This window comes from Sapajus apella, unplaced genomic scaffold, assembly GCF_009761245.1.
Source record: "Sapajus apella isolate SASKATOON/1434 unplaced genomic scaffold, GSC_monkey_1.0 scaffold7, whole genome shotgun sequence".
NCBI classification, from domain to species: domain Eukaryota; kingdom Metazoa; phylum Chordata; class Mammalia; order Primates; family Cebidae; genus Sapajus; species Sapajus apella.
In genome coordinates, this window is record NW_022436947.1 from 16491875 (window position 1) to 16513533 (window position 21659).

At 39.6% G+C, this 21659-nt stretch overlaps 1 protein-coding gene across 1 annotated transcript; it reads left to right on the forward strand.

Annotated features, from left to right (window-relative positions):
- Positions 1 to 863: 863 nt before the first annotated feature.
- On the forward strand, positions 864 to 20675 carry GPR37 (G protein-coupled receptor 37). The gene is made up of 2 exons (XM_032276102.1): positions 864 to 3057; positions 19334 to 20675. The coding sequence occupies exons 1-2, from the start codon at positions 2035 to 2037 to the stop codon at positions 20150 to 20152; spliced, it is 1842 nt and encodes a 613-aa protein (XP_032131993.1). The 5' UTR covers positions 864 to 2034; the 3' UTR covers positions 20153 to 20675.
- Positions 20676 to 21659: the final 984 nt, after the last annotated feature.

The window sequence follows — 21659 nt, forward strand, 5'->3', positions numbered from 1 at the left end:
CTCATTTGTAAGGGCTCTTGTCATTATAATGTCCCCACCTGGGTAATCATGATACTCTCCCTATTTCAAGAGGCTTAGCTAAATGTTATTGGCAAAATCCCTTTTGCCCCATAAGGTAACACGCTCACAGGTGTTAGGAATTAGGATTTGGACCTCTTTTGTGGGGGCTCATTATTCTATTTACCACAATTGACATCGTATGTTCCATTGTATTTTCTCCTTTCTCTCTAAATGTGTTGCTTTAAAAAAATTCAGAATGTGTTTATTTCTTCCTGTATCATTTTCTCTTCATTAACTTGTCTATCTTATTAGCTATACCCTGACAGTTTTGACAGGGTTGTGGGGTATAGCAGAAAGGTTGGGAAGACATGGATAGCCGTGCTGGGAGTGCTGTTCAAGTAATTTTCTGCCTCCAGTAATTTCCCACTACTTCATGAAAAACAACTACTTCCACTGTGCTGTGGATGCTACGAAGCAACCCATGGTAGGTGTTAAAGGTAATGGTGCATCCTGAGCATTCTCCCTCCGCATCCTAATCCCGGAACTGGTAATTCCCTATGACTGACACCTCTGAGCTCCCGTTCTTTCCTATCTCACCCTGGGGAATACCTGAGAAGGTGAGGTTTCACCTTCTTGCTCCCCGCGCCACCCCAACCCCCACCCCCGCCCCCGCCCCCGCCCAGCTGAAGCTTGGGCATGCGCATCATACGCGACAGATTGGAGGGGACCCTGCTGCTCTCTCCCCTGCTACCATCCTCCCTTCCCTTCCCCACCCCACTCGAATTCCCGTTTTCCCCCACTCCCCATTCCCGCCCCTCACCCGCCCCCAGCCCTGCTCCGGGACCTGTCTGGCCGGTTTCGACATCTGGGGAATTAACCTGTCCCGCCCATCCCTAGCCTCAAGCCGCGCAGGCTCCGCGCCTCCGCCCTTGTTCCCTCCCAGCTCCTCCGAGTGGAAGCCGCTACAAATGGCTTGAATGAAACGTGTGTGGGTTTAGTGAGTGGTGAACCACCAGGGGATCCCGTCTCCCCACAAACCAGTATCTCTCCGAGGAGGACGCGAAGGACGGGGAGGAGGCCAGGAGCCGAGCGTCGGGCTTCGGGGGCGCGCGCAGCGACTGGAGCGCGGGGAGAGGCCGGGCCACCTCCCCTTCCCAGCCGCGCACCGCCTGGCCCGCGGCGGTTCCAGGCACCACCCTCCCCGCCCGGGCAGCGCCCGCTGTGGCAGTGACGAGCTCCCGCGGCCGGCGGCACCGTCCACCGACGAGCGGCGCCCTCTTCTCCCCCTTCTCCCCACGATTCCCTTCTCTGCGGCGGCACGCCGTCCAGCAGCCCGCGTCGCCCCGTCGTCAACTTAGAGCTGGAGGAGAAGCCACTTTGGCAGTGGCGGCGGGGCTGGAATCCCGCTTCTCCTCGGTAGCAGTAGCCTCGCAAGTCGCTGGGGTTGGGTGGGGCGAGAGTTTCGCCGGTGCATCAGCGCTGCTTCTGACGGTTTGCAACCTGTTTCCAGCGAGCTAGGAGCGGAGTTGTGACTGCCAGTCGTCTGGAGGAGGGGGACTTGTTTTTCTTTTCCTCTAGAGACCTCGGCTTGCAACTGGATAAAGCAGTGTCGAAAGGATGTAACTAGGCAGAGCAACTGTTACCAAGAAGGCCACCACCCCACCCAAAGCAGTGCAGAGCCTGGGGCTTCGTCCGGGCTCCCCGAGTCGCAACATTAATCAACATTCAGGTGTAGATTGCAACTTTCCAAGGTCAGCCGCCGGGAATAGCCCATTCCCTCTACAAACCTTGAAGCGCACACCTCGGTGGGACTGAACTTGGCTGAGAAATGCACAAGATGCCAAACGAGGAAGGATTGTAGGGGGCGTGTGTGTGACCCCCCAAGACCCATCCTCCGCTATCACCGTAATCTCCGGTCCCCGCTACCAGGCGGGGGTGAGTAAGTGACATGTGCCTAACTCTCAGCAGCAACTTCGGCAGCAGGTGTCGATCCTAAGCAGGAGCCGCGGCTGCCAGGTGTGCCCTCGCCAAGCCATGCGAGCTCCGGGCGCGCTTATGGCCCGCATGTCGCGGCTGCTGCTTCTGCTACTGCTAGAGCTGTCTGTCTCTTCTGCCCTCGGGTTCGCCCCCGCGACCAGGAACGAAACTTGTTTGGGGGAGAGCTGTTCACCTACAGTGATCCAGCGCCGCGTCAGGGACGTCTGGGGACCGGGAAATTCTGCAGGAGACGTTCTGCGATCCCGTGCACCCAGGGAGGAGCAGGAGGCGGCAGTGCTTGCGGCGCCCTCCTGGGACCTGCCGGCGGCCCCGGGCCATGGCATGGGTGCAGGCACAGGGGCGGAGGCGTCTTCAGCCGGAGCCCCGGCACCTCCAACCAGACAGCCTGGCCCCTGGCGGTGGAAAGGTGCTCGGGGTCAGGAGCCTCCTGAAACTTTGGGGAGAGGGAACCCCACGGCCCTCCAGCTCCTCCTTCAGATCTCAGAGGAGGAAGAGAAAGGTACCAGAGGCTCTGGCATTTCCGGGCGCAGCCAGGAGCAGAGTGTGAAGACAGTGCCCGGAGCCAGCGATCTTTTTTACTGGCCACGAAGAGCCGGGAAACTCCAGGGTTCCCACCACAAGACCTCACCCAAGACGGCCAATGGACCAGCAGGGCACGAAGGGCGGACAATTGCACTCCCGGGCCGGGCGCTGGCCCAGAATGGATCCTTGGGTGAAGGAATCTATGAGCCTGGGAGTCCCCGCCATGGAAACAGCACGAACCGGCGCGTGAGACTGAAGAACCCTTTCTACCCGCTGACCCAGGAATCCTACGGAGCCTACGCGGTCATGTGTCTGTCCGTAGTGATCTTCGGGACCGGCATCATTGGCAACCTGGCGGTGATGTGCATTGTGTGTCACAACTACTACATGCGGAGCATCTCCAACTCCCTCTTGGCCAACCTGGCCTTCTGGGACTTTCTCATCATCTTCTTCTGCCTTCCGCTGGTCATCTTCCACGAGCTGACCAAGAAGTGGCTGCTGGAGGACTTCTCCTGCAAGATCGTGCCCTATATAGAGGTAATGCCTTCCAGGGGGTCTCAAGCTATTGGCTTTATCTGTTTCCGGGATTATAGCAACAGAGAACTGCTGCTGGATGCACCAACCTAGCTGAACGCCTTTGCATATCTGGAGCCCTCTTTCATTTCTCTTTCCAGTCATATGCATATGTGTGTATACAAAAAGAGGCAGCTTCGCTAAATCACCTTCAAATTCATCTGCACCTGGGCTGTAAAAAAATGATGATTCACAATATATATAATTGTTTGGAGTATAAATCTATCTCCCTGAATATGGTGATATGCATATTTCTGATTTGGCACTTGTTAGAGATTTTAGGGTTAAATAAATGGCCAGCCCACGGTTGTCATCATCAGAGCCTACAAAAAAAATATCATTAGCATTTATCTCCTAGTTATCTTGTGCTTCAATGTGATTTTTCCTCCAAGAAGGTTATTGCATTTTTTCTTAAACACCAAGGTTGGAGCAACATTATTTTTACAAAGAAAGAAAGGAAATTATGTTTGTCAGTTGACCTCATGATATATTATTAACCTCTCAAGTTAGTTTAAGTGTCTGGCTGTCTTCCATACTATCCCATCTAAATTCTTATGTCATTTGTTTCTTTTTCCTTCTTGATTTCTTAAGTGTGTGTGTGTGTGTGTGTGTGTGCGTGCGTGTGCTCCCGCGCTTGCGCGGGCACAAACGCGCACACGTGAACTTAAGCAAAAATAAGACTTTGGCCACCATGGCACAGAATTTGTTTAACATTCTCAAATTTATACATTTGTCATTTGTGATGGGTGTAAAAATTGGCTATTTTAAGGGCTTGACCCTAAGACTAGAAAATTTCTTGAGAAGGGGGCATATCGAGGTTCCAAACTTTGGAAACAAAAATTCATGTGGAGTGAAATTGAGTTGTTTCATCCTGCAGCGAGTGTCCTGGCCCACTATTGTGGTAGGTGGAATTTGCTCTTTAAATGGCCTCTCTTTAACACCAGCTCTTGGAAGGGGCCCAAGTGTTTTGCTGTCAGTTGTGTTTTTAGCCAGCTGGCCCCTGATTTTCTCCATTCAGATTGTCCATTTCATTTATGGAAGCAGAAGAAGGGAAACTGTAAATATTCCACAGCCCCTGATCCTGTCTGGCACCAGGGCCTGTGACACTATGTTCAACATTGTTCCAGGCCTAAAGCTGGGGAATAAGTAAACAGAAAACAGTATCTACTTAGATGGAGCAAGACAAGAGACAGTAAATAAGACCTTCTGTTATCCTGACAGGGATCAGGTGCAGGATCATTCGATGACTATGAAATCAGCTGTTGCTACTTTATGAGCATCCCGGATTTCTCTTTTTGGCAAGCTTGGCGTATCTCTGAAACATCTACTTTGTTTGGTAGACAGTTCATTTTTGAATTGTGAAGGTGGTAGTTTAACTAATGTTAGAGAATATGTGTCTATTTACCAACTGCCTCTTCAAGGTCAGTTTCAAATTTCTTTTTTTTTTTATCATAAGAAATTGACTTATGCAAGAAAGAGACAGAAGTATAAAATGGACAAGAGAGGTACCTCAATGAAAGAGAAATGTATTGGTTTATCTCACTGGAAATGTACTGGACATGTAGAAATCTGTATACACTAGAGGGAAAGACAATAGGACAGAAAAAAGAAATTGGGGAAAGAAAAAAAATACCAAAGTTTTTGAAAGAACACCTTAAAAGAAAAGAATATCAAATTCAAAAAAGAATATAAAAACTTTGGTTAGTTTAATGAGATATAAGCATTTTGAGCATTGGCGTTTATTATGTATGCATTTTAATTTTCTTTCTCCGTAAATCTGAGTTTTTATAAATGTAAAAATACTTTCATTTGTGTTTCACTTATTAGCTCCTCAAGAGTGCTTTTATATCTTTTATTATTAGGAAAATCTCTCTTTTATTCTCTATATTTTTGCTTAGTTTTTTCCCCATCCTAATAGCTTTCTGTATTTTTTAGTTAGTAGTGCAGGGTTGGTTGGTTGGTTGGTTGGTTGGTTGGTTGGTTGGTTGATTTATTTATTTATTTATTTGAGATGAAGTCTCTGTCACCCAGGCTGGAGTGCAGTAGCACGACCTCGGCTCACTGCAATCTCTGCCTCCCAGGTTCAAGCGATTCTCCTGCCCCAGCCTCCTGAGTGGCTGGGATTATAGGTGTGCACAACCATGCCTGGCTAATTTTTGTATTTTTAGTGAAGATGGGTTTCACCATGTTGGTCAGCCTGGTCTCAAACTCCTGACCTGTGATCCACCTGCCTTGGTCTCCCAAAACACTGGGATTACAGATGTGTGCCACCGTGCCTGGCCATAGGGGTTATTTTTCTTAGAGAATCATGAGATTCAAAAGAATCAAAGATTTCTTAGAGAATCATTAGTTTATTTTTTTAAATTAGAGTATAATGTACATTTTATTGTTAAAATAGTGAATGAACATCTTAATATGTAGCATTTCTATATTTCTACCTAATCCATATCACTCTGAAATAATTTTATAATATTTTATAAAAATAATTATTGGATCATATTGTTGGCTTCATAATTCCTGATAACTGAGAAAAATAACTACAGTCCAAATCTCAAAATAAAAGCATTTCTGTCTCCAGGAGGCACTGATGTTTTCATCAAAGTAAGAGATATTTAGTATCTCTCCTATGTTGGGTTCCTGCAAAACAGACACTGAGATGTAGATTTATTGGGGCATCAAGTTTACTGGGTTGTGCTCTCAGGTTCAACACCTATTAGGGAAGGAAGAAAAGAGGATTGGGCAAAGGGAGAAGTTGAATTGTGATGCAATTGTCACAAAGTCCTCAGCTGACACCATTAGGAACTTTAAGGTTGTGATGTCTATGCAGAAATATCCTAAACTGAGGCAAGAGGGCTCAGCCTTTACATCTCTTCATGGACTAGACATTAGATGTAAGGTATTGGATGTGAGGCTGCTCCCAGGATGGGGCATAACCTGGAGTTGATTGGATCTCTTTGGTCAAGGGTAATTTCCAGAAAGGGATGCAGCTAAGCACCGTCAACCAATAGCCCCAGCAGCTGGAGAAATCAGTGCTTCATTTTTCTTATTTATATGTAGCATTTTCCAGTAATATATTTAACCTTTTTCAGTGTTTTTATTTTTAAATTTTTCATAATTTTAAATTTTATCCTCAATTGATTATGATTGACTTTTACAGTTTTTCTCTCCCATCTTCTCTTTTGCTTTATTTTTTTTTTCCTACCACAATTCTTTCTCCTCTACAGCTTGAGTGTTAGCATAATCTGAAGGGAATCATGGAATTCTGGGGGAGATTTGGGTTTGTGTAGAAAAATAGGAGATATTTCTTGAGTAAAAACTATACAGTTTACAATTTGCATTCATCTCCTCTTTCTATTTTAATTTGTTGGTCTAAAGCTTGAGAATAGCATCCAGCTTCCAGGGTCTATTGTGAGAACAAAGTTTTATGATGTTTAATATTGCTGTGAGTAAGAATGTTCTGGGAACTGTTGTAGTTGATGACTTTTCCCATTCTATTCCAGGATTATGACATCTTTATGGCCTAGTAATAAATTTCATAAAGACCAAGGACAAATGAAATGGTAGGAGAAGCCAGATAGGAGAGAAGAAATTTTGGATAGATGATGGCCCTCCTCCTAGACACATCATTTTAAAGTGATTTATTACATAGTCACAAGAAAAAACTATACTCAAAACAATAGTTTTATATGTAGTGTGCTTATATGTGTATGGGGAGAGGTGGAGATACATGTGGGTGTGGGTTGCAATAGGAAAATGGCAGAGGAGTTCCTTAACATACTTACCATTCACTTAGGAATCTAACAAGTGTTTAAAACCAAATAATAAGGGCTAGGTGGGGTGGCACACCCCTGTAATCTCAGCACTTTGGGAGGCATATGCAGGCAAATCGCTTGAGCCCAGGAGTTCAAGACCAGCAAGGCTAACATGGTAAAACTCCATCTTTACAAAAAAATACAAAAATTAGTGGTATGTGATGGTGCACGGCTATAGTCCCAACCATTTGGGAGGCTGGGGTGGGAGGATCACTGGAGCCCTGGAGATTGAGGCTGCAGTGGGTTGTGCACCCACTGCACTCCAGCCTGGGTGACAGAGTGGGACCCTGTCAAAAAAAAATAATAATAATAATTCAGACACTGAATATGGCAACTGAAACAGCTCTTTGCTCATTATTTAATGTAAGTCAGAATCAAGGTATCATCTGTCCCAGATCCTAGATAACAGATTAAGGTCTGTTTGGACATTAATTGAGGGTTTTGAATGATTGAGATTCTCTTTAGTTTAAAGAACTCACACCTTCATGTTGGTTGTAGGGCCGAAGGCTTCAAATTATTATAATGAGATAACCCCAGGTCTAACTGTATTTTTTATTTTCCTGGGATACAAAACTTCTGCACAGAGGTGGAGGAAGAATAAAGGGAACATGTCTTACCAGGGCCTCTGGTCTGGGGATAATTCGTGACAAGTCTAGAGTCTTTTCTAATGAGAGGGGCCAGCTTCTCCAATGGCTTTAGAAATACTGGTTTTAAATTGAGTGGAACAAATGGCTCTTTCATTGCCTTAGATTGTAGCTAGCACTGACAAGTAAGAAAGGAAGGGTTTTTGGAGGTTGAAGATGGCAGTGCCATACAGCTATCTGATTCTACACAGTTTTCCCTAGAACACCTGCATTCAAGTAATAGAACATTTATCATGGCATATGGTAAATTTTCTGAGAGGTGGATTCACCATTAGGTATTTTGCTGGACTTTTAAGTGGAAACATACTGTTTTATGAGCAATTTTAAAGTTACTAATAGTATTCTCAGGGAAAATGTACTCAATATATGAGAATGGTGCTGAACAAATATTTTATGACTTCCCATTAATCTTTTAGTAATCATTTTCTAGATTCCCATGCAAATGAAAATATTTAGCTTATGACTCTTAACAGGAAGAAAAGAGTTTCTTAGAGTGTGCTTTTATTTATAACTCCATTCCTAAATGGTGTATGGTGAAGTTAACTGAATTTGGATCTTATACAAGACAGAAAAGCTTTATAAAATTCAAATAAGAAATCCAAATAGTTTCCTTAGCTATTGATTGTAATGAGAATGTATCCTTTCTAAAGCTTGTCAATGAAGTGTAAATAGGAAAATTGATTTTTTTACTTCCCTTCTAGAGATAATTGTGTGGCCTTCAGCTTTAAAGAATTATGTATAAAACAGCAGAACCCAATAAGTGATTAAAGAACAATTTGAATAATTTATTATTTTCTGTAATCCTTTTCCATAGATGTCATCATTCATTCATTGTTCACCATTCATTGATTTATCAAACATTTACCTGGCTTTTCTTCTCTGTGAGATACTATGTTAGGAGTAGGCAAGAGAAGAAGGCAGTAGAGGAAGAGGGGGAAAAGTTTCCAAAAATGAGTATCACAGATGAGCCACTGCCATTAAAAGTACAGAAAAGTAATGTTCGACACCATGATGAATATTATAATAGAGGTTTGAACAAAGCATCATGGAAGCTCAGAAATGGCACTGAAATGGGTCAAGTCACAGTTGTACTTGTTATGACCAAAGATGGAGAAATTAAAGGGAAAACTGTGCTCTCTCCAATGATTTTCAGTTATATTCTTACTATTCTAATAATAGTAAGAATTATTTTTTCTTACTATTCTTAGTAAGAACATAATTGAAAATAATTGGATCTATAAGCCTAGATCCATGATGAAAAGTTACAAATATGAAAATCTTTTAATTCTCGCGTTTTTGTTTTCTTTAGTTTTCCCAGGATAGAAATAACAATAATAATTGGCAAAACAATTCAGCAGATTGTTCAGTACTAGAAATTTCTTTTAAAATATGGAATTTGTGCCAGTGCCTAGGATAACTATCCCTGCTTTACAATTAGTCCTCATTAGCTATAAGGATACTAAACAAATCAAAAATAAACATTTTACTTAATGGTTTATTTGGCAATGTAATAACAGTATATTACATTGAGTCCTGTTCTTCTGAAGCTGTGAAAACATATACAAATTGTTTAATTCAACCTTAGAGAACCTAAGAAAGAAGATGGACAAGGATGATACTTTAGACACCCTTGTAGCGTCAAGGAAAGGGGAGCATAATGAATGGACTTCCTCAAGAATTGGATTAATCTCTCAAGCACATAATTAGAGTGAAGATTTTGAGCTCCTGAGGGCTTCCAAGGTATCCTGTTATGTCAGCAAAGTATCCTTCCACAGACACAAGGAAGCAAACATGTCTGCAGAAGTAAAGCAGATATGAGCTTATGAGTTTACCAAAGGCTGAGTGGATGAGGGTCTACCTTTGCTTTCATCCTTAGGCTGCATGAACCTTGCTACAATTTTTACACCTTTAATGGTATTTGTCTTATGTGCTGCAACCCGATTTAACAGTAACCCACTGGAAGCACACGGACCTGTGTCTGGGACATAGATTGTGGGAGAGGGATGGGAAGGCAGCTATGCAGTGCCATTTGTCTCTGCCTCTGCATTTCTGCTCCATCCTCCAGGGATGCGCCTGTCATTTCACTTCCCAAGAATTGACCTGCCAAGGCCCAATAATGAACTCAACCTTGTTGCCAAGACTAACTCTTAAATATCCTAATTGGAATAGTATTCTTAGTGCCAGAAGAGATGATCTCATCCAAAATTTCACAGTGGAGTCAAGAATGGGATTACTGCAGCCTCAGATATGGAGGGTCTTTTATTATTTGCAAAGTGGGTATAGATACTTTTCATAAAACTACCATAAAAAACAGGATATGATCACTGTGCCAAGCTTGTTCTTGAGACAGAATACTTTTGGTTTGTGAATTTGTGATAGTTTTCAGTGTTATCTGTCTGTACACTTGAATGTTTCATAGCATTCATTAATGAGGCCAAGGTCATTGATTTGATCCCTGCCTAGAATGAGACATTCTCATTAGGTCTGTGACTCTATTCAGGGATGTTACTTGTTTTTTCTCTCAAAATAGCCCCTTCCTCATCAAGTCCCATATTCAGGGCCTATCTTTACTATTGTCTCCCTAGTTCAAATATTTTTTATATAGGAAAAGCATCTGATAAGCCAGTTCACATCAAGATATGAGATTTAGAAATAACTGCCTTCTGTAATAAGATTGAATCAAGAAAGGAACTTCCTTAACAGACTACCAATAGTGAAATTTTGGTTAAAAGCAGATAAATTTTGTCTTAAAATATGGTTTCTTGATTTCATTAAAATCATAATGACCTAACTACAAATAATTTTTAGTTTGAGTCCACAGTCATGCAAATTAACATCATTATACAGAAAGGGAACTAGATAAAAATTTGTTACCACTTTTTGGAAACTCATCAGAACCCAAGGTAAACAACTGATATTCCAGGTCACCTTAAGATTGATTCGGAACATCATCATAATATCAGACATTGAAAACTGGCCTGTGGGCTTGGGGGAAATATTCCATTTTGAAATGATTTTGTAAGTACCGAGAATAAACATGGAATCTTTAGAATCTAATATAGATGGTTTATATCTTAAGACAAACTGATGCTAATCTTGCTTTATTTACATTTTTGTTTTAATAAACACCTGACAGATTAATAGGAATTATAACATGTTAGGTTGTAGTTAAATGAATTTTTTAACCATGTAAGGAATGCACTGTGCTATAGATGTCATAATTGGTAAGAAACTTAATTCAAGATAGGACTATAAAAGGAAAGAGTTCTTAGGGAATCAAGACAAGTTTTGGGAGAATATGTTGATTTTTAAATAGTCTTAAATGGCTTTTAAAGTAAGTAAAGCATGATATCAAGCTTGGGCAAAAGAAAAGAAGGTGGAGAATGAGGCAGTAATGACAATTGCAAGTTGATGCCTTCAAAATATTTTTCTCCCCACAGCATTGGGAATCACATATAAATGGAATAGTCTGGGTATAATAGAAATAAATGGATATTTATTATATGTGGATATGTCAGACTAAATATCCGTTGATAAAGAGAAGAAGCCTTCTCTTTCTTTGACTGTGCTGCTAGAGTTTCATTCCAGAGAGTACACAAGCAGTGTGTGCATGCACGTAAGGGGTGAGGAAAGTGTCTCCTTGCTCTGTTATTGGTTTAGAAATATGAATTGAAGTGTGTCACTGCCATAGTGTCATGATCTGCATGCACTCCAAAAGGAAGACCTTTTGGAAAAGGTCATCTTATTCAGAGCAGTCTGATAAACAGTGGCTCTGATAAACGTGCTCCCCTCCGGTGCTAAAACAAGTATCTCCCATGGGAAGTTGCCCTGAAGTGCTGCAAGGACAAGGATAATGGAAAAATGCAAGAAGAAGCCAAAGGCATACAAGCTCCAGCCATTTAGAAGTTCTACCCTGTGCTCATCCTGCTCTTTTCCTGACTAGTTGTTAGGCCTGTAACCACTGACATAATAGGTTATCATTCATGGCCCAAATGAATGGGTTTTCTTAACAATAATGCCCTTGTTTTGAGGGTTACTTGTAAACAAAGGAAAGCACATAAATAGATGCACTTAAAGATTTTTTATGTAAAATATAAGCTAGGCTAGAATACAATTATCGAGACCTTGGTTAGAAATTTTCCTGTTTTATAAAAATCGGTGTGTTCTAGTCACTTCACTGTACTTGAACATGTAGATTCAATTTCATAGGAAGGAAATTTTGCAGAGAAGGATGTTGTTTTGTTTTTTCTTTCCCCGTCAGTGTTATCATTGATTTGTGCCAGAAAGTTTTGCAAAAGCCACAATTTACTTTACGACTTGTATTTTATTGGATCTGTGCTGTCTATTTCACATCTTACTCCCATTTTTAATCTTTTTGTTTGTTTGTTTGTTTACTTGTCTGTGGTAAGCTTCTGAGAAATGCAGCAATAGCTAAGACAGGATCTCTGTAGATTACTGTTTTTCATAAAGCATCCATGGGCTCTTTCTTCATATAATTTTGAATGAACAGAGATTTAATGTAGTAAAGTGGCGATGGCAGCCCAGGTTCCTCAGGTCCTAATAGTTGCTTTGAATTAGAAACTTGAGCAGTGGGAAAAATGAAATCTATATATATCTTGACTTAAAAAGTATGCTTCATACCTTCATTGTTAAGTATTTTGCCTTATAAGTTTCTTTCTGTTTGTATTATTTTTTAACAGAAACCCAGGAAACCATGGGACTTAAAATTACCTTGCTATGGAAAGAGCAAATACATTTTTTTCTTATTTTATCAAGAGATACCTTCACTCTGAATCTTTCTCCAAAGTCATTCATTGTTACCATGTAACTTACTGACTGGGTTAATCTCTCATCAGTGGTATAAAGTAGCTGTCTTAAGTTGGACAGCATAGGTGCTGAACCAAAATTTGGGACTCCTGATCTCCTAAATATAAGTTTAACAGAGCGACAAAATATTTTGAAAGCTGAGGTATATCTATGGTTCTCATAACTACCGAGTTGGATTTCTTTAAATTCAATCTCGCCAGTGGTGATAAGGGACTAGATGAGGAGCCATATCATTTCCATGCAGGTGACTATGTTTGTACTCCTTCATTATCCTAACCAAACTACTTGTTTTTTGTTAGTTTCTTTCTGTAACAAAATTTAAAAGGTAATTCAATAAGCTATTCACAAAAACTTCCATTATATTTTCAAATCTTCCATGTTTTGTAGGTTTCTATTTTTATTTTGGGGTAGACTTTCATAGTATATCATATTAGCATCCACAATAAGGGGAAAAATATATATTACCTTGCTCCTTATTAAGGAAACTGAGGCAAGGAGAAAATGAGAACTCATCTGTCAGCATATTGAATATTGCTTGAAATATCTGGATCATTAAGTTGAGTCAGTTGCACCTTGAATGTAATTAGGAAGAAACCTTTTTAGATGACTTCAGAATGGAGTTTGGTTAGAGTTAGAAAAAGGTTCAAAATATAGAATACAATAAACATTTTATAATGTGAGTGATTTGAGTATGATTTAGTATTCATTCTTCAGTACCTTATAAATCTCCAAATTAGCAAATGTTATAATAGCATAACCTCTAAATTTATCATATCATTATGAGAAAATTTATCTCTTTATCATCTCTATATTATCATATAAGATAAAACTGAAGAAACCCATTCAAACTGATTTATTTAATGATTTTATAAATGACTAAAGTAACATACAAAGCTAATGGCAGTCCTTCCTGGGCTATTTTTTTTTCCTACACAAGAGCAAACTTTTACAACTTTATGAGGGTTACTGTGTATGTCAAGAGCAACAAAAAGTACATTTAGACATGAATTCTGGGTGGTCTTCAAGTTCTCTTGCCTTTTCCCACCATCCTTGAATCCCACAGATTTAAACAGATACTTCAGTTAAAATACAAATCATTACTGTCCTGGGTTGTTAATAACCAGTCAAACTGACAATCCCCAGGTTATCCTAGTTTAATCGACTAAATAAGACATAGATGATATTTGCAAAGAATTAGATCTTATCTCTTAAATTGCATCTATACAACATGAGAGGTTTTATGAATTGGTCAGCCTGTAAAGCTAGTTAGGCATCTGTAGCAATTTCCCTAGGAGATACTGTGAAATTATGTTTGTCTTCCAATCTTGTTAAACTAGTGATTCTCAACTGCAGTCTCCAGGCATACATGGATATGTCCCAGATCAAGGGGAGTCACAGCAATCATGCCAGAAACTGTTAGTCAAGCCTCTCTGCCTCGTAGACTGTCATGAGTCATTCCATATATAAAGCAACTTACTGGGCGCATGGTAGCAGGTGGGAGATAATCAAGAAATTCTGTCATGATTCCAGACCTCTTGAGGACAAAATTCCTGCTTTATTCATTGCTGCTCCCAGCAGCAGCTACAGTATATTTTATAGATTCTCTCTCTCTGTGTGTGTCTTTCTCTCTTAAAAACAACAAGACACAAACATATAACATTGTGCTAATGCAGTGCTCTCTTTGCTAGTAATATACAATGTTCAATAAAGGCACAATGATACTAAAATGGGAACAGTTTAGGGTGATCAAGAAGAGTGACCCTAAACTCCTCACTTTCCTCATGTGCTCACTGCTCATGAGCCTCACTGCTCCACATGTGGACTGGGCAGGAGCTGAAGGAGCTTTATTGTTGTTACTCTGGGACACAAAGAAGAGCAGAACATTGCTGTTTGAAAGATCTTAGAGTTGTTTATTTTGATTCATTTGCCATCTCTGTATTCCAATGCCAGTCCTCTCAAAATGCTCAATATCTTATTTTCCCCAATAGTTAAAATTTTGTTTCTAATTTTCCTCTGATCTTGAAATTCTCAAAATTAATAGTCTTGTCTATGAAAAGTATTTACAGTTCTGCTTTTGTTGCTGTTAATTATTCCTCCCATTGCAGTTTAATTAATAAGAGATTGCATCTTACTCATTCCATGTCTCAGGATGTTGCTTCAAAGAACTACCCATCTAAGCCAATGCTTAACAGCTTTACTCCCAAGAGCATATTTCATGGTGATATTGAATTTTAGCAATCAGATATGGTCATTAAATGCAGAAGATCTGGCATTCATGATGCATTTTTATAATTGCACATAATTGCACTATTCATCTTGGTAGAATTTTTAATAAGCTGTATGTAAACAAGTATATTTCAAAATTATGATAGAAATCTTTTCATGTTGCTCCAACATCGAGGAATTTTAATTACATGGGTAGATTTCATGTCTGGGTAAGCAGAAATTAGACCACCACTCATTATTTGGATGATTTTTATCAATTAATTTCTGAGGTGTGCAGTTAATTCTTTACACATGTTTAAAGCCTCCTGTAAATAATTTGGAAAAGTACTGACAGGGCCTTGGTGCATTTCTTGCTGTTTCACACCATAAAATGTAGTGCATAAGTGAATTTACAGAAAAAGATCTGAAGTAATATCACTGCAGGCAGTGGCAGCAGGAGACAGTAGATGTCTAGGACTGGCATTTGGGCTGCAGTTGCTCCTGGCAACTGCATCTCAAGTGCCGTCTGCATTTGGAGCAGTGCTACTTTCTTCATTGGCTCCTTCAGCAACTCTCTCTGTTGCTTTTGTGACCTTTCTGGACTGCTTACCCTGTTGCAGCTGGATCCAACTGTAGAGAGTGATATCAGAGAAAAGTACAATTTGGAAACAGGAGCCTTGATATAGGAGCGTTTTTTGAAATTTGCATATGAAAACTGGGAAGAATTACTTAATTCATGATTTGTCAAAAAAACTACAGATCATGTATTTTTGAGCCTTTGACTCAGTACTAAACTTTTGGAATAGGACTGAAGAATTGAGCATCTTCAGATATAATACAGTGCAGAATTCCTGACGGTAAGTTGGAACACATGTAAATCTTGCTCAACATTTGTCCTGGCTTTTGTTATCTTATGAGATTGAAGGTAACGAACCTGGAAAAACACTGCCTTGCTTTCTTAGGCAGTTAACATCTTCTAATTAAGAGCGGATGTGCAGCACAGCCTCTGATATCTAAGGAGTTGGTAATCTAACACACCCATCTTAGTACATGTCCACCCACATGCATTTGCTGTTACCTTTCATTAAAGACTTTGTAACTTCCTGGAGTTAGGCATGCAAATACTAGCATCTGTGATAATTGATCTATAGGTTTTCAATCTCTAGATTTAAAACTAGGGAGATTAATAGAGAAGATGCTAGCTATCTTTTGTGCATTGAGTGTTCTTTGCAAGTAATGATAGAAAACCACCAAGCAAATAGATGTTCTGAGCCTCTAACAGATTGCCTCTCCTCAGAGTCTTCAGTATTTTTGTGTTATGAGCTTTCCTTTTAATAGAAATGCTATTCATGATTTCAAAAGAATGCATTGCATAAACTTTGGAAGCTTTGTACTTGTGCACTTACTCAAGTTATAAAGTGACAGGGAAACGTACAAAGATTTGCCTTAGTGAGGATGACACAGAAAGCCTTGCTGAGGGTTTCTGATAGTTTAACAAGTTGGATTTTTTACCCTCAGACTTAAGAGAAACGAATTAAAAATTTGAAAAATTAATATGCAAATGCCAAGTTTCAAAAATCTATAAATTAATGTACTGTAATTTCCACATGATACTGTTTGATAGAGACTTGTAGAAAGTGGCCAGCATTCTTAGATGTCTCCAAGTATGGCAATTGCTGACATTTAAAAACATGATCATAAGACAAAATTGTACAAGGTGGACCTCAATTTTAGAATTATTTTCTGCCTCCAGCATACATGCAAAACAAATTTTCATCAATGTGAACAATTATTAATTTGAAAGTTAATTATTAAAGGATGAAAGTGGAGATTTCTTTTTGTTATTTGAAGTCTTATTAGGTTGATGTTTCTCATACCGATGTTTATGGGAGACATTCTGAAAAATTTGGAGAACAAGAATTGTGGTTATAAGCCCAATCATGACTCTTTATCTGCACTGATCTAGAGCTTTGCCAGTCAAATTGTTTTATATCATTAACACCTCATTATACCTCATTTTCAGACTATCTCCACTACTAGTTATGACAGTAGTCAGGGCATAGATACAATGTCCTTATTTTCCATATTAGAACAAGTAGACACCGTCTGATATGCAGCGTGTAAGGAAGAAATATTTGACATTGGAACTCTCAGAATCCATAAGGCAAGTTGCCATAGCTCTGGGGAGAGTGACAGCTTGAATGTAGTAGATAAACAACTAATGTTTTGAGTACTAAAATTGTATGACAAATGGTTTCCCTTTCGTCAACATCAGCCCTTTGACTTTTAGAAAATTAGACATTAAAATTATACACAAGAACAGAAAACCAAACGCCACATGTTCTCACTCATAGGTGTGTGTTGAACAATGAGAACACATGGGCACAGGGACGGGAGCATCGCACACTGGGGTCTGTTGGAGGGGGAGTTAAGGGAGGGACAGTGGGTGCTGGGGAGGTTGGGGAGGGATAACATGGGGAGAAATGCCAGATATAGGTGATGGGGGGGGGTGGAGGCAGCAAACCACCTTGCCATGTATATACCTATGCAACAATCCTGCATGATCTGCACAGGTACTCCAGAACCTAAAGTGCAATAAAAAATAATAATAATAATAATTATACTTATTTTTTCCTCTACCCCTTTGCCAGGGAATGGCCTATAACTGTGCTTCTTAAATCTTACCACCAGCAGGCAGGGGAGAGCGAATGCATATACTCCATATACTCAAGTTTTTTGGGGATGCAGAGCAAAGCGTTCCATCCACCCAGGGAGTTTTCTTTTTGTCTCATATTTTATCCAAAACCTTATTAACATTTTACCTTCTACTCATTGTTCCTGTTTAAATATACAAATAATGACTACATTTATTAAATATTAAATTACTTAAATTTTTCCCAAAATACATGAGTAGATTTAATGCTGCTGGGTGATTGCTGTGTTTATGTTTAACTTTGAGAACCATCCCCCTCATTTCGGTTGACTATGATATGCTTCAGGGAAGGGACTGCTTCTTGTAACTTTCTGTTTTCCAGATACCTAGTGTAGTGCTTGGCATAGAGGTGATATCAATAATGTGTGCTTATGTTGGATATGTATCTATTTATCCCATTCGAGTACATGTGCAATGCTTAATAAGTGTTTTGTAAGTAAATGAATGATAGCATGCTTACATTAGGAACATGTGTTTATATTCTTGGAAAGCCTCTGTGTGGAAAAAAAATAGGTATATATTTTTGGTTCTTAACCTTTAAATGTTCATTTTTTTAGATGTCTGAACTATATGCGTATAAGAACAGAGCCTTTTTGAATACAGTTTTTCATGTGTTTATTGTCAAAGAGTTTTCTGCTCCAAAATTTTCCTGTGGTTGGGTTATCGAGACATCTTTTTGGCTCTTTTCTGCATATTTTCATGTATTTTTACATGTTCTGTTTTTTGTCTTTGTTTTAGTATCTCCTATTTCTTTAAATTTGATACATATACCTATTTTATGATAAAAATATTTATTTTATGTCTGATTATCTATCTTTGGCATATAAGTTCACAGTGGCTAATTATCTCTTGCATGTTTTGATTTATGATTTTATCAACTCATGTCCCTTGAATTTTAACTATAGGATTTTTTGAAGCCTTGTTTTGAAGTGCATTCTTCCAGAGAGGATTTACATTTGATTTTGCCAGGTGCCTGGGATTATTTAAAATTGCATTTTGGGTTTTCTGAGCCACATAGATCCTGGAAATTTTCACCCTAACACCATGTAAGTTCAAGCTCCTAGTTAGCATTTGACATTTTTTCCCTCCTTTCCTCCCAGCTTATCCAGACCCAAATCCTATCATACAGGCAGATTTCTTCATTATTTCCCTCTCCTTTTTCCCTTTATACCTCTAAAGATGTCAGCATTTGAGGAGTTCCAAATTCATCAGCAGTCTTTGACCCAATCCCCGCCGACATTGACCCCAGCTCTGCTTCCTGCCTTTGTGTACCTGGGCACCTTGCTCCGTTTTTCCAGCTAAAACTAACTTGAAACCCTCACCAGGATTGGCAGGTGCCCCAAGGGCAAAGGTGTAGCATGAACAGGGAGGGGGCTCTGGCCTGTTTGAAATTTGTTTTCTTTTGGATTTTGGTCTCTGGAGAATTTTCCTTTCTTGTTTTCCATACATGTATGCCTTTGAAAATAATACTGAGATACTTTATTTTGCATTTAGGAAAAATTGGAGGAGTTCTCTGATTATTTAGTCCATTGGAGACAATAAATTTTCTCTGGACAATAAATAAGCTCTTGAGTGTTTGCTGTGTGTAAGGCACATGACTGACCCTCTCACACTGGAGAAACATGAGCATCCTGGTCAGTAATGAAAATGGGATATTCTGCACTATCCTATCTAGATCTCCTAGTGGCAGACATTTTCATGGTGAATACAATTTTTAGTGTCCCTGGATTCTTATCTATAATACAAAGCGACTGGACTAGCTGATCTTTATGGATCCTTCCAGTCCTAAATGTTCTGCCCTCCATGACTCCCAAAACACCACACTATAGTTTGTTTTCTTTTTTGGTGCTTACAGTGATTCAGCTGACGTCCTGAGCTCAGTTACCCATGTCTCATTTAGAAAACCGTTCTGTCTCTCTCTTATTTCTATTTATGTATACATTTATTTATTTTACTGTTTTGCCAATCTGCATGTACTTCCTAGTGCTTTGATCTTTCAGGAAACACCGGGAATAAGTGTCTTCTCTGTCCCCCCACAGGTCGCTTCCCTGGGAGTCACTACCTTCACCTTATGTGCTCTGTGCATAGACCGCTTCCGAGCTGCCACCAACGTGCAGATGTACTATGAAATGATCGAAAACTGTTCTTCAACAACTGCCAAACTTGCTGTTATATGGGTGGGAGCTCTGCTGTTAGCACTCCCAGAAGTTGTTCTCCGCCAGCTGAGCAAGGAGGATTTGGGGTTTAGTGACCGAGCTCCGGCAGAAAGGTGCATTATTAAGATCTCTCCTGACCTACCGGACACCATCTACGTTCTAGCCCTCACCTACGACGGTGCGAGACTCTGGTGGTATTTTGGCTGTTACTTTTGTTTGCCCACGCTTTTCACCATCACCTGCTCTCTGGTGACTGCAAGGAAAATCCGCAAAGCGGAGAAAGCCTGTACCCGAGGGAATAAGCGGCAGATTCAGCTAGAGAGCCAGATGAACTGTACGGTAGTGGCACTGACCATTTTATATGGATTTTGCATTATTCCTGAAAACATCTGCAACATTGTTACTGCCTACATGGCTACAGGGGTTTCGCAGCAGACAATGGACCTCCTTAATATCATCAGCCAGTTCCTTTTGTTCTTTAAGTCCTGCGTCACCCCAGTCCTCCTTTTCTGTCTCTGCAAACCCTTCAGTCGGGCCTTCATGGAGTGCTGCTGCTGTTGCTGTGAGGAATGCATTCAGAAGTCTTCAACGGTGACCAGTGATGACAATGACAACGAGTACACCACGGAACTCGAACTCTCGCCCTTCAGCACCATCCGCCGTGAAATGTCCACCTTTGCTTCTGTTGGAACTCATTGCTGAAGGGCGGTACTTGGTTGGGTCATTTTATTTGTTTGATTTTCATATCCTGTGAAAGTTTTTAATTCCTATTTTTCCTTATAGGGAAAAATGCAAAAAAGAAATAATAAAGAAATATTAACTGCTGTAGAACTGATTTTACAAATTAATATTTGTGCTTTGAAAAAAAGTTTCTATTTAGTTATTTAAGAAGAATGAGAAGGTCAATAGTTTTAGATGATTTTATCTGGTACGGTGCTAATATTTTATTTGAAAAAAGTTACTGCAACTTAACTTAAAATTCCTAACATCTTTTCTTCTTTTAAAGATACAATTATTGTATATTGATTATAGCCATGTGATTTTGTAGGTTATTTTATATTTGAGTTGTGATTGAAAGTGTACTGTATATGGTATTGTGAGATGATTTGTACTTGGAAGCATTCACAAAGTAGCACCAAATAAATTACACTTTATTCTTTAATGTCATTGTCAATCTACTTTTAACAAATATTCAATAAATCTTCTAATTGCCTTAAAGATCCAATTACTGGTTCTATGCACAATTTAAAACTGGCCTTACTATTTTATAATATATTTTCTTTTAAGGCAGGTAATCATTATGTAATAAAGAAGTTTTTCTAATAGCAGTATTTTATATGCATGATTCATAAAACAATATTGTATGTTAAAACAAAGATGTATTTTAAATATTCAGGCATAGATGTCAAATTACTTCTGAATATTTATAAAATATGAATAAATAACAGAGTAGGAAGAAAGTTTCTGTTTTTTTAAAATTCACCTCTGAAGTAGCACATAGAGTTACAGGTTTTCCCTTGAGGAATTATGGGCAGAATCAAGAATTTTTAAAATGCAGTTGTCATCTGATTTCCTCTGAACACTGACCTTTGAAGCTTTGTGAATCCTACATAAAGCACTCTGAGTTCTAATTTTTCTCCTTTTGAAAAATAAACTTGACTAAATCTATACAACTTAATTTCTTTAAGTGCAATGAAAGTATGGGAGTGGAATAATAAAATATTCATATATCTTTATGAGAACATTCAAATACTACCTTTAAATTGATACTTCATAAACTCTGAATAAAAAAACCTAACCTCCTCCACTGGGAGTATTTGGATCCCCTCTTTTGCCTCTTCAGGAGTTTAAATATCAGCAATTGTATAGGATGCCTGCTGTGTGGGACACATGTCTAACTCAGATGGCAGAGACCATGACCTAGTGAAACAGTGATATGTAAAAGCTACCAAAGAAGATGAGTAGTTGAATGTCTGTCTTCAGAAAAATCTTATTATAGGGGAACCCAGTTTTCTTGCTGGGAAAATGTATTTTCTGCTTGATGATTTCTGTTCTACTCAGCATAAGTAAGTCAGTATTCCTTTTTCCAAATTATAGCATGATGTTGTTTAAAAATCATTAAAGAGATTGTGGTACAAATGAAACTCAGGTTAACTAAGTGGGAGTGCCCACGCTATCTCCCTTTTCCCAGTCCAATACTTTTCAAAGG

Bases quoted from the DNA above. Each gene is read 5' to 3' on its own strand.
- GPR37 (XM_032276102.1), top strand. From the start codon at position 2,035: ATGCGAGCTCCGGGCGCGCTTATGGCCCGCATGTCGCGGCTGCTGCTT. The intron at 3,058-19,333 runs GTAATGCCTTCC...GTCCCCCCACAG, and splicing joins AGATCGTGCCCTATATAGAG to GTCGCTTCCCTGGGAGTCAC.